Source organism: Aythya fuligula, chromosome 2 (genome assembly GCF_009819795.1).
Source record: "Aythya fuligula isolate bAytFul2 chromosome 2, bAytFul2.pri, whole genome shotgun sequence".
NCBI classification, from domain to species: Eukaryota; Metazoa; Chordata; class Aves; order Anseriformes; family Anatidae; genus Aythya; species Aythya fuligula.
In genome coordinates this window covers 137,193,521-137,211,153 of record NC_045560.1, presented here as the reverse complement: position 1 = coordinate 137,211,153, position 17,633 = coordinate 137,193,521, and the positions used below count along the sequence as shown (strand labels likewise).

The following is a 17,633-nucleotide window of genomic DNA, read 5'->3' as shown; positions in this document are numbered from 1 at the left end:
CTTTCACCTCTTGTACACATCCATTTTTACATCAGAGTAAGGAGGTATCCTTGAATACCAACAACTCTTCTCTCCAGATCTGTATCCCAGGGGATTCTTCCATGCAAATCCCAACAGGTTAAAGCCTGCTCTCTGTAAGTTCAGGGTTGCAGCTGTGCTGTCTGCCCTGCTCTCTTCTCTCAGGTGCACAAAACTCACCACTTCATGGTCACTGCAGCCAAGACTGCCCCCAGTCTTCACGTCCTTGACTAATTTTTCCTTTCTTGTAAAAGGTCTATCAGAACACTTTTGTGTTAGGGGCTCTATTACTTCTCTCTGGAGGCGATTATCAGCGCTCTTCAGAAACATCCTAGATTGCTTGTGCCCTGCTGTATTATCCAGCCAGCACAAATATTGTTTGAAAGCCCCACTGAAGACCAGGGCTAGTAAACATGAGCTTCTCCAGGTGTCTGGACAAAGCTGAAGCTCAGGAAAGAGACTATTCCTTCCAACACATCACATAAAGGTTATAAGGGTTGTCTTTACACTTACAAAGACCTATAAGGCTCTCATTCCTAAACAATTTAAGTTTGGACCCTCTATGCTGGAAAGACAATCCCCAAATCAGTCACCTGAACAAAATTATGAAGATGGGAGGATGATGATGAAAAGATGCAAGAAGCAAGATAATGCTGGGAGGATACTAAGAAAGGTGAGAAAAATTAGAGTAATGCACATTTGGGGGAAAAAAAAAAGCCATCCACCCTCTAACTAGCAGATCTAAGAAGGCATCTTTTCTCTTTTGTGCCAGAAAAAAAAAAAAGGTAGACCTGTATTCAAATGTACAACAGTCCTTAAGTTTTTCACAGGGGTATTTTAGAGTCCATAAGGACAGTGAACAAGAGAGAAAACAGCTGTTTATGGAGTCCATCAACAGCAAGCCAACAGAAGCCAAGAACTGCTCTTTGAGGCAGTGATTTCACTCTTATTTTGTGCACCTGGCATTGCAAACTGGTGTTTGCATCTCAGTTAGGTGATGTCTATGAGGCCTTAAATTCTACATCAAATACCAGCATTGAAGACTTTCTCCAGAAATTGAAACTAAAACGTCTAAGTCAATTTTAACAATGTACATACACACAGGTTTCACAAATAGGTCAGCATGTGGTAGATATTCTGAATCAGTAAGAAAATGTTAAACCCTGTTTCAGAAAGAAAATGTGAAACCCTGTTTCAGAAAGAAAAATCAATCATCAGAAAGGACAGAATTTAAATGGAAATAAAGATTTCTTTTTGGTTTAAGTGGGTCTCAATTCCTGCCTTGAACCACAAAGGCAGAAGAAAATTGTCTTTTTTTTTTTTTTTTTTTTTTAAGTCTGGTCTACACAAAGGAAACTTTTGTTAATTAAAAGCAATATAAAAAAATCACTTTTTACTTCCATATACTTATTTGTTTGTGCACACAGAGAAACAGACAAAATCCTCCTTGTTATATTAAGCTATTAAATCACAAATAAAAGCAGCATGAATTGACACTGAATTTCACATCTGTTATTAATGTGAAATTATGGTTCAAGCAACACTAGCTGACAACATAGTTTGCATCCTGCAGGGCAGCCTTGATGTGCTCTTGACCTTACACTTTGCATGCAAATGTGAAACTTCACTATCACATTTACTGCTCTAAAGAGACATCACTATGAAAATGAGCAAGTACCAAATGAAAATATTTCGATAAAGACTTGGATTGAGCTCATACATAAGCAAAAGACGAGCAGAAAGGTGAACCACTAAAGACTATCAGTCCTCTGATTTAAAGTCTTACCATATTTTTACTGCCACTGAACAGCATACACATACACTCCAACAGAAGAAAACACTGATTGTCCATATAATCGCATTCAATTGAACTACTACAAGCAAGGTGAGAAGGGGAAAAAAATAACAAACCACCATTAAGGAGCTAGAGCTAGCTTTACCACCTAAGCTAACACGTTATAACTATAACCTCATCATCAAATACAAGCCTTCTGTCTTCCCTTTCAAAGTCCTTCATAACCTTTTTGCACACCCTATCTACCATCTCAATCATTTCCGAGTCAAGATCGATTTCTGCTTTCAGCATTCCTCGATGACAGTCTCTGCTGATTTTCAGATAAGAATGTGTCTGCTCTTCTGACAGCCACGCTTGCAAGCTGTTTCTCCAGTTTTCACAAAGTTATTAGATTCCCTCAAAACCTTCTTCGTAACGCCTTATGAAAGGAACAAGTGGTTAATTGTCTATATGCTGATCCAAACAACTACTTAGTTTTCCTGTGCCCATGTGAGTGTCTGTATCCAATTGTCTTCCCAACCTGGTAATTTGTTGCAGAATCATACAAGATCCTGAGTTGAAGGCACCCACAAGGATTATTAAGTCCAACTCCGAGCTCCACAGAGGACCTTGGGGCAGAGACATTTTTCATCATACACACTGACTGCTCCCTGATGCACTGTGTCCTGATTAAAGACAAGAATTCCAAAGCGAAGCAGTAACACAGATAATACATTTCTCCTTGAATCTCCTTGCCATCTGCATCATTTCCGAGACTAAAAACCACAAAATTCAAGGTTGAAGAGAACAACTAGTCTTGTGGTTAGCTACAATGCTGTTAAGGTGAAGGAGACAGATGCAGACTTACCCTTTCCAATTAGCACAGACTGAATCTAAAGCCTCTGGTTTGGGCACAGAGTTATTGTGGCACAGGAGAGGAATGAGCAAAGAATTCCAAACAGATTTCAATTAAAAAAAAAAAAAATGGGTAGGAAGAGTAGGAAAAGTAAAGCATTAGGAAGTCCAACAGGACAAAAAAGGCAACTGAAACTCTACTGTAGGGAACTGACCCAACTGAGGTTTGGCAAGGGGATTTCAATTCTAGATAAAGTTCTGGCATGCAAATAATTACAACAATATAATACAGGAACTTCAACTACCCTCTGAAACAATACCTAACAGTCACAAGGAACTCTCTCATAGAAGTAATTACCATAACTAAGTGAATGCAAGTCAGAGTACAAGGTCAGAACTGCATTTAGGTCTGGAGGAACACACCTCAATCGTACTTACCAACACTTCTCAGGAATTTGGTGATGTAAATGGTCATGCTTAAAGCTCAGTGCTGCAGAAGAATACTCTCAGAAGCAATAAAACAAGCACAGTCGCACAAAGCTGGCAGACATCAAAACATAATGCAAAATGCCACACACCAAATTTGGACCGCACTAACGTTAACCAAATTTATAACCAAAAGAGGATGTTCAACCAAATACCTTATTCACTGCAAAGTTCTGTCCCTGATGCACTTAGGTTTTATCTTCTTATAAAGCAGCCATATTTATTTAACACTTCCACCAGTTCTGAAAGTGGGAGTATTACCAGCAAAGAAGGAAAGAAAACACAGAAAGGGTGGGAAAAGCAGTGACCTTCAAGGATTTTCCAATTTTCAAATTTGCTAAAAGCATCACTAATTCCACACTGTGGGCTTTATAGACCACTTGCACAACAGCTCTGCTTAGAATATTACCATGAAACTAGAAGTTGAGCCAATATTGTCCATCTTACTGCCTACTCCAAACTTACCTAAATAAAGGAGACACTGCAATAGTATCAAAACCAAACAATAAAAAAGAAAACTGAACAATGAAACTGAACCAACAACGACATGGCATCAGTGAAACTAAAGCACAAACATAGAGAAGCATTTCCAAGAGACTAGCACTACCCAAAAAGACACAAAGGGAAAGATTTTCTTTGTCCACCAAAACCTATAAGGTTCAAGGCACAGTAATGTCAAACAATGCTGTGAACTATAATCCCCATACCTCTTCAAAACAAACACTCTTCGAAATAGCCCCTTTCCAAAGGAGGGTATACGTTATGCTAGAGTCTGAAACAGGATTTTTTGCTCAGGTGAATTTATACTTGTGCACATTAAAGGTTTTGCCTGAGGAAGGAGATGCAGAACTAAGCCAATAAACTATTGAGAACTGAACTTTCTTGCTATTTGTGCTATTTTCTGACATGAAGCTCTGGGCAGAACGGTTCTAGCTTCAGCTAAATTCTCCAAAAGTTATTTTGCTTCCATCTTCCACAGAAATATTCTATTTCATCCAATTTTTTTTTTTCCATGTACTAATTACAAACATTTTTATGACAACTGGCCTTAGCCAACTGCACAGTCATACTGGAATTTACAACACAAGAATTTGTCAAAATATTTTCTTTTTAGAACAGTAATTTAAGAAATAAAATTCAAGCTGTCAACTTCTTAAACCATATCCTCAGAAAACAGCATAGAAGTATTTTCATTTACATTCTTATTAGTCAAAGATAATCCTGCTATGGCACAGATCCAAATTTTACTCTCCTGAGTGTACGTACCACTGAATAATTTGTCCAAATGTCAGTTGCAATTTTGAAAAATCCTTTCTTGCCCCTGAATCTTAAACATCTGTAACAAATACTTGTTTTGAGAGTGCCTTACATTCGTGACATTTGACCTTTTGCTGTATGCACCACAAAATTTAAGTTTCAAATACCACGCAAACAGGAAATCTGATCATTCCAGCAGTAGCCATCTGCATGGTCCAATATCAAATATTAGTTCTGGATTGCACAAAGTCATGGGTTACAGATCTTTTTCTGCAGCTTCTATAATTAATTTTAATTTGCTGCTTCTCAAACACATTTCTCAAAGAACATCTGGCCTCAAAATCTTACCGTAACATTGGAAAAGTACTTAGCATTTAGGTGTTGGTGTGCGTACCTGTGTATGTGCATGCATGCAACACAGATCAAGTATAACTACAGGACATAAGTATATGCTTTGCTGGTGGCATACCTAGGGCTAGAGATTTCTACTCCAGCAACAAAAGCATTTTACCTCTGGAACTGTGGAAAAAAAATTACAGGAAATATCAAACATAATAGAAAAGCGTACTGCTATGTTCTTGCTGGCTAATATCTAATTTTTGATGTTAAATGTTAATATAGCTCATTAAGCTTCTTACCAAATACCTGAGAGCTTTGCACAAATTGCAAGTTTCTTTTACAGGATACTTAATACAAGCAGAGAAACATGTTGAAATTAAAATGTGAACAAGGCTTACAAACAAAAAACACTTAAGGGTTCCCTAGAGTTAAAGTGCAACACTTACTAAAAAGACAAGTTCAAACGTTAACATACCCAAGTACCTTTTGTTGACAAAGTCACAAATACAACAAGATTGAGCCACTGCATGTTTGAGCTTCGCCATGTCAGAAGAAAAATCTTTTCTAAGCATATGAAGCAGTCTAATGGACAAATTATTACAAGCAGCTAGACAAAAAGCCCTTTAACACCCTTACACGTAATCATTCCAAGCACATTATATTAATTAATACAATGTCAAAAGGTAAAAGAGTTACCCTCCCAAATCTTTAAAGCATTCCTTCAACACTAACTCATCTTTTGAGAAATGCCTCATGTCCAGTGGTGCCACACGTTGCGTTCTCAAGCAACCATCACTGTTTCCTGGAAGGGATGCTATATTGCTCTCACAACCCATTTGTTGTCAAGCAAAATGAAAATCATGGCAGAGCACTCTTAACACGGGTTTATACCTGAAAGAATACTGTTACAGCTAATACAGCATTAAAAATGCATATCAAGTAAGATACTAATCACGATGGGAATAACAATATTAGCCTCTGAGAAGATAACAAGGACTACAGCTTCACTTGCCTGATTCCTCAGATGGCTTAAAAGAAAGCGACCTATAGAAGCCAACCTCTAAATGTTAGAAAAACATTTCTTACCTGAGCCCCATCCTTCAATTTCAAGATACATTCCATTGTATTGATAGTGATGACAACTGGTTCCGATCCTAATTTTGTCCATGGCACATGAATCCGAAGTTCATGAATATGCCCACTTAGAAAAGTAAATGGTAGCTTCAGCTCCTAACAACAAAAGAAAAAGGGCGATCAATTAACTACTGAAATATATCAAAATTCAAGACACACTTGTCATTTATTACTTGTAACTTGAACCTTATTATTTTAAGGATCTAGCGCAAGACCTAAGTCAAAGGTTCTTCTCCCTCCCCAAATTAGCAGTGTGCCACTGAATTTGGCAGCTGGCCCAATAATTGCTCACACATTACAATTAGTCTGTTTTAAAGACTCATCTGGATTACTACGTCCTTGATAATAAAAGGTTTAAACCACCTCTTCCATGGAGCTACCACAAAATGTGTCACTATTCCAGAGATAAGTAGAAATGAACCAGGTGAAAGTACTTAAATTGATACCCAAACTGAATTATTCTGAGAACAACTTTGGAATTAAACATTGACAAAGCACTGACTTTTTCCAAAATATGTTACTATTTTGAGTTGTAAGAGCTCAGCTCTTAAGATTGGACACAGACGAAAACAAAGTCTATACGAAAGCCATGAGGTGCTAACAACGAAGAGTTTTAATAAGAAATACTAATGAGTTTTTGTTAGATACATGCTTATTTGGTCCCTTTATTTTATGTAAGTACAGTTTGTACTCTCATTCTAGTGTTATAATAAATTTAAAGGTTAGGGAAGAAGAACACATACCCTGTCATGGACTCTTGGCTGCCACCTTGACTACGCCTACACAAGATCTCAATTTCAAGTCCTCATTACAAAACATGAGTTACAGACCTCCTCTTGAAACTAGTTGAAGAATCGTTAATTTGATTTCACAACGCGTTTCTTCATCTCTTTCACAAATACACTGGAAGATTTTAGCTAAAAGCCTCTCTCCTTAGGCAGAAAATCAACACAAATAAAATGTGAATCCAGACAGTTGCAGTTGAGCTACTGAAAACCAAGTACAGGGCAGTTTAGCTACAAACATCGCTGCACAGATAATATCAAAAATGAAAAGGTATCTTCTGTCCTGCAGCTTTGTGGGAGCCCAGAGAAATAAATGATCAGAAAAAATATGCAATCTAAAAAACATGCTGCAACTTAAGGAACAATGCTTTCATGACTCAAACAGCAAACTATTACTATTTATGATAATAGAAATAAATTCCCTTTCCTCACTCACAGATGCATAATTTTATATGTACCTCGGTACTATAATGTCTTTTTAGATCCTGATTTGTTTTCACACATGGAAGTTATGAATTTACTTCAAAGCCCATTCTACAACACATCTTCTTCTGGATGGATTTAACATATTCCCTTTTTTTTTTTTCTAGCTAACTGCATGGTATTGAAAAAAATGAATGGAAGTCGGAATTCTTTCAAACTGAAGCAATGCAGCCAAATGCATAGCGACACAGAACTTCTGCGTATTTACAAAACATAGTTCCTTTGTTTCAAAGGAATTTTGATACAAACAGTGTCTGACATTATCCTAATTGCACAAGCAAGTTTCCTTAGAGCAATGCAGAGAAATCTTTGTTGTGTTACTTCGGTAGACAATACAAAACAAATGTGTGCCAAATTTAGTAACTTGTTTATAATCCAACATAACAAAGACTGGTTTTATTTCTCTTCCTTTCCTGTGCAACCTTTCCCCTTTCATTAAGTACAGCATGAAATTCTGAATGTATTATTTGTACTTATGACAGATTAGGCCCTACCTTTCACGTTTTACATTTACATCATATAAATCTTTCAAAAGTTATGACATGGCTGAAAACAAACTCATGGGCTTGACATGTAAATAACTGGCTGACATCACGCAAGACTGCAGACCAGATGATATTAATTCCCCTTGCTCTAAAATACAGGACTCTTCATAACTTTGGGGTCTAAATACTGTTCCTGAGTGTCAGTGTTCAAATACCTCTTCTTCACATGGTGCTTCACAAGTAACACAGTGGCACATTGCTCAGGCACTTAAGATATTTTTACACCCTTATTTCCTTGAAGTTATTTTAAGTACATTATCATTTTTTATATTCATCTTTGCTATTTCTGAACACTTTCAGATGAAAACATTCCGTCATCATAGAAGTGTAACACTATAGTGAGGTTTGCTGGGTTTTCTACTGTGTGCGTGTTTAATCACACATGCTATCCCTGCAACACAATTTGAATCTGCATTGACACCTGAAACACAATCTTAATGAAGTCTTAACACAAACCATATTTTGCTCTGCTCCTTATTAATTTACAAGAGCAAAACACAGCATAGTGAAACAACATACATGACCCAAAATGTACTGACAGTTACTACTGTAACCAAGGATTTAAAGACCCTACAGTCACACACTGATTACATTTTTAATTAACTTTCAAAAACACTTCCACCAAGATAACAGACAGAATATGTGAGCTAGCTAAAATGTTTGAAGAACCTTTCCATCACTAAAGAATTATCAAGCTATTAACATGTATCTGGCAGTCAATTACAGTAACTTTGTACTGTTAATCTCAAAAATATCTTCGGAGATGCTAATTTTATTAGCTTTAATCTTCAACTAAAGATAATTATTATGAAATTAACTGAGGATTCAAAGAATGCCATAATTATGTCTGAAAGCCACATTGTAGCTAGAAGGTTGAGCCTGAGTGCTCAGCTCTCACTACAAACCTGGTATTGTCAAAAATACCGCCTGGTGGCAAATCAGGCAGGGAAGAAACAGACCCTAGAAGTTATTGCAAAGTTACTCCGAGAAGTTATATTCAATTTAGTTTCATGACTGCATATAAAATATACACGTATATATCAAAAATATATTTTTTTTCAGGTACTGAAATGTTCTCTCTTTGGGTCTGATAAATCTACGTCAACAGCTATATCACAAAAGTGGTCTTGAGAAGCTGGAATCCTCTAACAACGTTCAATGGTCCCAAGTAAATTAACAAATACGGGTAACTTCTAGAGATTGCAGCTAGCAGGAAACTCCCTTAAAAAGCTGCAAAGGCTTAGGGATGTTGCATTATTACATACTCAAAAAAAAAAAAAAGTTTTGTTGAACAGGAATAAAGCAGAATCCCTTCCCTCTCTCCCTCCCTCAAAAAAAAAAAAAAAAAAGAAAAAAGAAGGGAAAAAAAAACAGAAGGAATTAAAAAAGAGAAAAAGGACATCCTAAATATGCTAAACATGCCTAAATATGCTAAATATTTTTTTAAAAAATGAGCTACATTTTGTGTTTACTATACATTCACATCCTCATCAAAGCCAATGAGATTTGTGCATGGGTGCATAAAGCAGCACTTGCCTCTACAACAGCCAAGACAGCAGCAGATCACACTAGGTATTTATGGACCCAGCTGAAGCTAATACAGGCAAGGATGAGGCCAAGGACTGATCATTTCTGAGAAACTACTTGAAAGTGAACGATAGAAGTGATGGCAGCAGACTCCTGTAGTGCCAGGTAACATGTATGGTTTGATGTGTCCATCCCAAGTCACTGTTCGTTGTGAGGACAAATTTTGTCCCTACAGGAGCAGTACAGCACTGGGAGAGTTCACCCAAAGGAGGTTTTCACTACTCAGGCTGGAGAACCCTAGATTCAACAGAAGAAAGCTGATCTCATATAATGCTGGTAAACAGCTCTGAGTGCTCCAAGCAGGAGGTTGGATCAGACAACCTCCAGAATTCCCTTCTGATCAATCCTTCTTCAATTCCCTAACATGCACATTAAAAAGGCTTTAAATATACACAGGAGGAACACATCATGCCAACTGCCATCTAGTATCCACACTAATTGTATGGGCGACCTGCACCAATAAAATGAGGAACTGAAAGGCATCTGCCTTGACAGAAAACACAAAGGGCACCAAATACTTGGAAGGATTAATTGGAAGGAAATTAATCCGGGTCTTTACAGAAACACTGACAATTTGACACAACCTCTTGAAAGGCTTGATCCTGTTCTGAAAGAGGATCAGAAATACTTCATTGGCCATAAACACTTCTTTCATATTTCTAAAGGTTCCCCCGATAATGACCACACAAGTCTCCACAGTCTACTCTGATGCCTCATAATCTGACTAAAACATGAGAAGAAATTTCCTTAATGTCCAGTCTAAGTCTCTCTGAGTGCAATTTATTCCATTCTTTTTTATCTCACACATACAAGGCACACATAAAAGACTCTTGCCTCATCTTACTCTATTTAAAGAGAAGACATTGTCCTTGTCTTTTGCCGCTCTTCCATAGCTGTATTATCTGTATCTTCCATTAGTTTTTGCTTCCACTGTTTTATTTATCTCTCAGCCCCTTCATTTGGAATACAATTGGACACGGGGCTCTAGCTCAGACTTGCTACTCCATGTACAACAGCTTTATCTGTCTGACACACTTCAACTGTCAACACAGATAAGCACAGAAGGAAGCAGTTCCTCAGCAAAGACTGACCTGGTTCATTTTAACTACAGGCTCCAAATTCTTCATCAATTGTTTTACTTAGTGAAGCTTTTCTCTTTAATGCTAAATTATGGAGCCTCAGGTTTAATCCACGTAAACTTGCTGACAAAATTCATCCCTCAATTACTCAGGCTTAGATACAACTGGAATGATTAAAACTGTAGCCATAAAACAATACAGAGAGCACAAATCTGTGTTTAGTTTGCATAATTAAAGAGGTCTTACTTGACTCTGTGACATTCTGAACTAGTTACTACATGCAATTGGTAAATATGACCGGCAAAGTGATTTAGTTAGATGTTTCTGTTGTTAAACAATGGTCACTGAAAGAATAAACACACACACAAAGAACCTCTTTCTTCACGCCCCCTTAGCTTGTAGAACATGAAAGGAATTACCATTCACCACTAAACAAATAGCATAGAATTAATGCAAGAGTAACTAAATGCAGGAAAAAGAGATCTGCATAAGAAGAAAAACAAGCAGTAAACGAACATTTATCTGTGCAGACCCACATAAACTATTTGGTAAACTCCTTTGATTTTCCTGAAATCAAAGACACATAATGCAGCTCCTGTAAACAGAACATACCTGTTCAAGTACATCCAGCTTCAGTTCAAGTTTACTAAGCACAACATCTCCACCCCAGAGTGACAACTGGAGATCTGAAGGCTTCAAGTTCTTGATGTAGCGATTCACATAACTCATCAAAATGGGAGTTACATAGGACTCCAACATTTTGGAAGATTTCTGTGTTACGTGTCAGGCACTAGGAACAAAGACAAGACAATGAGATATTATTCACAAATCTGTCAGCATAACTTCCAATAAATTGACAACCACATTGCTTGGACACAGGAAGAAAATCTACCTCAAATTCTAAGCAAAGGATATGTATACAGACAGAGAACCACAGAATGGTTTTGGCTGGAAGGGACCTTAAAGACAATCCACTTCCAGCCCCCTGCCATAGCAGGGACACCTCCCACCAGCCCAGGCTGCCCAAAGCCCCATCCAGCCTGGCCTTGAGCACCTTCAGGGATGGGGCATCCACAGCTTCTCTGGGCAGCCTGTGCCAGGGCCTCACCACCCTCTGAGTGAAGAATTTCTTCCTAATATCTGACCTAAATCTCCCCTCTTTTAGCTTAAAGCCATTCCCCCTTGCCCTATCCCTACACCCCCTGACACAGAGTCCCTCCCCAGCTTTCCTGTAGCCCACTTTAGGCACTGTAAGGTCTCCCTGGGAGCCTTCTCTTCTCCAGGCTAAACAATTCCAACTATCTGCATACTTACACATAAAGATCAAACAGGTATCAAGATGAAAGCATATCTATTTGGGTTTACAAATTCCCAGCTCTCATATATATAAATACATATATATACACACATATATATATACATATATGTGTGTGTATATATACATATATATATATACACACACACATATACACATATATATATAAAGGAGCTAATAACTAGGATGTTCACTACCCAAAAAACAGAAAGGGAGGGAAAGAGAGAGGATTTCAAGCACCCTCCCCTGCTTCCACACAAAACTTCCACAAGCCACAACTACAGCTACACCTATACAAACCCTACACCCCTAACCAACAAACACCCGTACTAAAACACCCCCGACCAACCCCTCACCGCTCCCACACCCCAACCAACGCGCACAGAGCCCGAACACCCCCCTGAAACCCCCGACACCCCAAACCCCCCTCACCCCAACGCCCCCCACCCTGCCCCCGGGCTACCCTAGCACCACCCCACACCCCCTCCCCGCAGCTTCGCGCTTCCCCAGGGACACGCACCCCTCCCCAGCGAGCCGGGGCACCCCCTGCAGCTCCCGTGCCGGCCGTGCCCGAGGCTGTGTGGGGCCGGGCGGCCGCCCCACAGCGGCTCGCTGCCCCCCCCGGGCCGGCCGGGCAGCGGGAGCCCTGCGCTCTGCGCGGCCGCCTCACGGCCGCTTCCTGGTTCCCCGCTCCGTGCGCTCCCTTCTATCGTCCGGGCCGGAAGGGTTTAAGGGGAGCACCGCGGCGAGGCCGGAAGTTGGGCGTGAAGGCGGGGGAGAGGTGTTTTTGCCAGGAGTTCCGCCCCGGTGTTGTGGGGTGGCAGCAGGCGTGTAGCTGGTTCGCAGCCTGTGTTAATAAAGATGTGTGTTTCCTTTATTGTTCCGTGTGGTGTTCTGCCTAGGCTCTAAGTTTCAGCACTGAACGTGAGGAGAAAATTGGCTTTCGGCGTGCCCAGAGCCGTGCTCACAGAGGAAAACCCTCTGGGACAGCCCCAATTGGGAATGGGGATTAATGGGATCCCCACAGGCTCCCTGTGGGAAAGAGCAGGGGCTGATTTCTTCCAGGGTGGATGACTAATCTGTTAAAAAAATAAAAAATCTCCTACTTAGATTTTTAAAGAAGAGTCTGATATGCCCACTGAGTTTTACATTCCTTGTAGAAATACCAAATTTTGTGTATTTAACCTGCACAGTGTACTTCCATGTCTGGAAAACAAACAAACAAACAAACAAACAAACAAAAAAGTTGCAATGATGTGCAGTGTGGGGAGTGGGTTCATGTAAAGCAGGGCCCAAACAGTGAGGTCTCCAGTAGCACTGACTGCGGTACCAGTCCCTGTGTTGGAGTCTGTGGGAGCTAATCAAGGCCACTTCGTGATGAGTTAGCTGTCGACCCTGCCTACACATGCTGAGTTAATCATGAATCTATCCAGTTTTTCGATAAAGTCACCTCACTTGCTGTGCCATCTTTGCTCAAAAGTCACAGCCCATAAGGCAGTTTTCCCTCCAGAAACCTGAAGCAGTTTGGGCTGCTTTTACTCCTATGATGGTCACCACTTCCACAGCTCACGGTAGAGAAGTGTTGGGCAATTTTCAGCAGCTGTAACATGTCAACCTCTAAGAGATGCTAGCAGGCAGCTGAAGGTCAGAAATACTTTAACAACATTGGTGATGTTTCAATAAAAATATGGTCTCAGCTTGCAATTTCTCTAGTGCTAACATTCTTGAAGCGTTCCTTTTCATAACCGCTACGCATTTCTGTCCCTGTGCTGGAGTTGTGGGAGTGGTGAATTTACTGATAAAACTTTTTGGGAGTGTGTGTTGTGAGCCAGCTCAGTGAAATGATGTGTGTTAATGGAAGCAACCTCATTCATTGCACGACCTCCCTGTAGACTTGCATTGACACAGCAGAGGGATGTGCCAACAGATAAGTGTAATGCTGAAGCACACCCTAAGCATGCATCAAAAGCCTTCATATTCAACAGAAAAACATTCCTCTGTTCCTTTGTCCATTATGTGATTACTTTTGAATGACACATCCAATCAACGCTGGAATGTTTTCTGAAAGTTTGGAATTGAAGAACAACGCCCTATTTTGGTGAAAATCAGTAAACTAGAAGAAGAGTAGGGGAGACACGTAGTGTTCCTGGCAGCTGCTTGGCAGACCTAGCAGCTCTGAACAGCTCTGTAATTTTCCTGGCAGTTATTAGCATTTCATTATAACTACCTCCATCTCAGTTCCAGTTCCAGTATGTTGACGCCCTGAATAATTTATTTCCTACAGAAGAGAAAAGCACAAAAAACTGGGATCATGCAGGAATTGGTCTTTGACACAAAGGAGATGGTGGCATGAAATGAAAGCAGCCGGAGAGTGTTCCCTGAAGAACAAAGACATGAGAGCTTGGGACACAGGGAATTTGCAGGTAATAGGTGGAGAAATTAACTTGGGCCCACTGAAGCAACAAAGGCATAGCATAGCTGCTGGAAATGTCAGCGTAGTGCAGCTGCCTGAACTAGCCCGATTTATTCAGTATTTCAGCAACCCAGTGAGACACACAGGTCAGGTACAACCTAAAAATGCATATTTAGTGACACACGCATCTTCATTCATATAGTGGATGGCTTGAGTAATTCTGATTCCATTAAAAATTGATATATTTAAAACTAGAGAGAGGGGAAGTGTGCACAAGATTGTGTAACATTTGGCCAGAAGCGTGAAGATAACAGGACTTCAGGGCAGTCCTCCAGAAACGTGTCTGTCTGCACAGGACTCTATCTTGATAAAAGAGACTGTAGGAGTGCTTCTAGCTTCAGTGTTGCTGCTGATATGTACATGTATGATTTGCCATTTTCTGCAACAGAGGCAGAGTAAATGAAACACGGAAGGGAAAAACAGAGTTCATAAGAAATGAGGAAAGATGAGGAAACACAGAGTATGAATAAGTGACTATCGCACTACCAGAAGGTGCAGAAGGGGAAAAACAAGGAAATTAGACTTTTAAATAGCTTTAAAACAATAAAATGAAACAAGAATCAACCATGCAGCCAATTTAGTCCAATTCTACCTCTTTTGTTCACAAATTTAAAGCAGCCTTTTCTTTTGAGCATAGTTTTGCAAAGCCTCCTGCTATGACATTGGTGTTTGACAGCTGTTACGCTTCTAATAGCACAAGAGGTAGACGAGGTAGTCTCCCACCTTGGGTACATCAGGCAGCCAGGAGCAGTAGTGTCAGCAGAGGTTTTTTAAAGTAGATTTGCCCAGGCTGTCTGTAGTAATCTGAGGTTGCTGACAAGGAGGGCTGGGAGACAACCTGTGACAACTACACAGGAAAAAAAAACTTTCCAGTCCTCTATACTTTCTCTGTATCCTTTAGCTAATGTTGGATACTTTAATGGGGTTAACTTGATGGGCTGTCTGTGTCTGTCCTGGCGGACAGTCCTGCCTCTCCTGCTTCAGTGCCTTCAAGACAGCATCATGGATGCGAGCGGTTGGTCTCAGAAGCCATCAGTCTACCCATGTGTGAGAAGAAGTCTACTATTTTGTGATTATATCCCCCATAGACAACAAGAGATTGACAGCATGAGAGAGTTGCTGACCATAAGCTGTGAAAGAAAGAAAAATTAGTTGGGCTTCTTCCTCGTCTCCTGTTCTGGGTGCTAACACATGGACTAGTTAATTTGTAATGTTTCCTGGTGGTTTCTTTTTGTGCTTTTGCTGCAATGATATTAAATTTTGTCCTGTTTCACTGGGAATTTGCTGAGCTCATTGCTATACTGACTAAAATTACATACTTTCTAATATTTTTCAGGCTTTTAAAAATTACACCAACAAAAGCAAGCAATACAAATCAAATCTGTTTCTCTGTTAGAGTTACCCTGCTTACTCGTACTGTCACATATCCAATTATTGCATCATATGTAGCCTTCAAAAAGTGGGAAACAAATCATTGCCCCACTGTTTATATTGCTCTGAAATTACTTTCAAATTCACCAAAATGCACACAGATTTGGCATTTGGGGAAAAATTATCTTTTATTAAATTTGCACATACACTTTCATCATGATCTGAATGTTAGGTATATTACAGATTGAAAGGTGCAGAGAATTGTCTATTGTAAGCTTAATTTGCTCTTCTATTTCCTAAATTTTGCCTGAAAATTATACTTAAAAAGACATTCAGATATAGACTTAAGGTAAGTGGTTTTGGTTTTGGTTTTGTTTTTTTCCAAGCATTAAGATCAATTAACTGAATTATGGGATTTTTAAAATGAAAAATTAAAGCTCAAAAAGAAAAAAGCTGTTTTTAAAATAAATTTAGAATTTGTAGCTATGATATGAGTGTGAGTCTGTTGAGATGGTGAAATCCAAACTAAGTAAAACTAGAAAGTGTTCATTTACTGTACTAAATTCACAAGGTTCTGGAAAAAAGTAGCTTCCGATATATAATCCCAGCTCACTGCTGCCTCAACTGGCTTTTTAGAAGATCACATATCCCAATACACTCTTAATATGTTAAAATTCCTTTACAGATGAAGGGCAAAAGGCTGAGCATGCTGGGGAGTGAGACACGTTTACAGAGTAAACAGAGAGTTTACAGAGAGTGCTAACCTGTCTTGAGGTTTTTGCTGGCTTCTCCAGTTTTCCCTGTTATTGAGTGCTCACTCTGTCTTAAATGGGGAAACATCTCACAGATTAGGAGACATTTCTTCTCAGAAAGAGCAGTCAGGCATTGGAACGGGTTGCCCAGGGAGGTGGTGGAGTCACCATCCCTGGAGGTGTTCAAGGAAGGGTTGGACGTGGTGCTTGGGGACATGGTTCAGTGGGTGACATTGGTGGTAGGGGGATGGTTGGACCAGGTTGTCTTGGGGGTCTTTTCCAACCTTAATGATTCTGTGGTTCTGTGGTTCTAAAGTCCCTCTTCAAAAGTGTGTGCAATGGTCTAACAACCAACTTAACCAGCATGAGCATTGCTGGTGTGCAAAGGGTCTGGTGTGGACAGCTGGGCTACACTCAGGTGTAAGGATTTAACTATGGTAACTGGGGTTTTAAAAAATAGACTGAATGCATAAATTCTTTTTACATACATTCAGGTTGCTTTTGGAACTGCTAGCCCTCCGATATAGAGGCTATATTGTTTCTGCAGAGCACTGAACTTCTATTCACATACCAGAGTGAAGGAAAGATATGATAGGGAACCTGAACTGAAGACAGCGGGAGCATACAAGCAATGCAGTTTTGGTCTTCTGGGAGTGTAATTTCCAGGTAAATCCTAGGAGACATGCATGCACATCCAGATCAGGAGAGTTAAATCTTTAAAGTCTTCTGAAAGGTTTTGTTGGATCGGTAACAAAGGAGAACAATTACCTGTGCTTCAGTAGTGCAGTTTTAGGGTATATAAAGCAATTTGACCCGTTTAGAAACGCTTAAAGAGTTTGTGTGTCCTTTGGGTCTAAAGAGATCTCTTTGAATTCTACACCTAATTATGGAACACATCAAAAAAAGCCAACCAAGAAGATATTATTCTTGGTTCCAATATATGAAATGTGTATTTGACAATGGTAAATTTATCTGTGAAGAAACATGTAATTTATTGCTGCCTCCAGGCATGAGGAGATTTATGCACTAAATGTTTCACACAGGTTTTTGCTTGACTATTGCTGTACTGTTCATGCAAAACACATGTACTTGTAATGACAACTTCTAGCATACATTGTGTTGGAATAGCCCTGCTTTTCAAGAGTTAAATGGCCACTGTTCCTTGTTATTAATGGATTTCTATTTCAATCTCTACAGATATAGAACTACAAATACTACAGATATAGAAATTTGTATCTGTTTATTTACATGTACAAATAATTAGAAATAAATACAAAATGCATAAATACAAGTACCATCCTATTACTGCATTTTTCCTTTAAAAACATTATGTATTATCAAAAGATAAAAAGTAAATGGCAGCTTTATTTTGTGTCACCA

The 17,633-nt window shown here is 39.5% G+C and overlaps 1 protein-coding gene across 1 annotated transcript in view; it reads right to left on the bottom strand.

Annotated features, from left to right (window-relative positions):
• VPS13B (vacuolar protein sorting 13 homolog B) overlaps positions 1-12,356 on the bottom strand; it is a 459,490-nt gene extending 447,134 nt beyond the window's left edge. Inside the window, 3 exon segments of the mRNA XM_032182423.1 lie at positions 5,816-5,959; positions 10,955-11,132; positions 12,178-12,356. Coding sequence (XP_032038314.1) covers positions 5,816-5,959; positions 10,955-11,101 — 291 coding nt within the window. The 5' untranslated portion in view covers positions 11,102-11,132; positions 12,178-12,356.
• Positions 12,357-17,633: the final 5,277 nt, after the last annotated feature.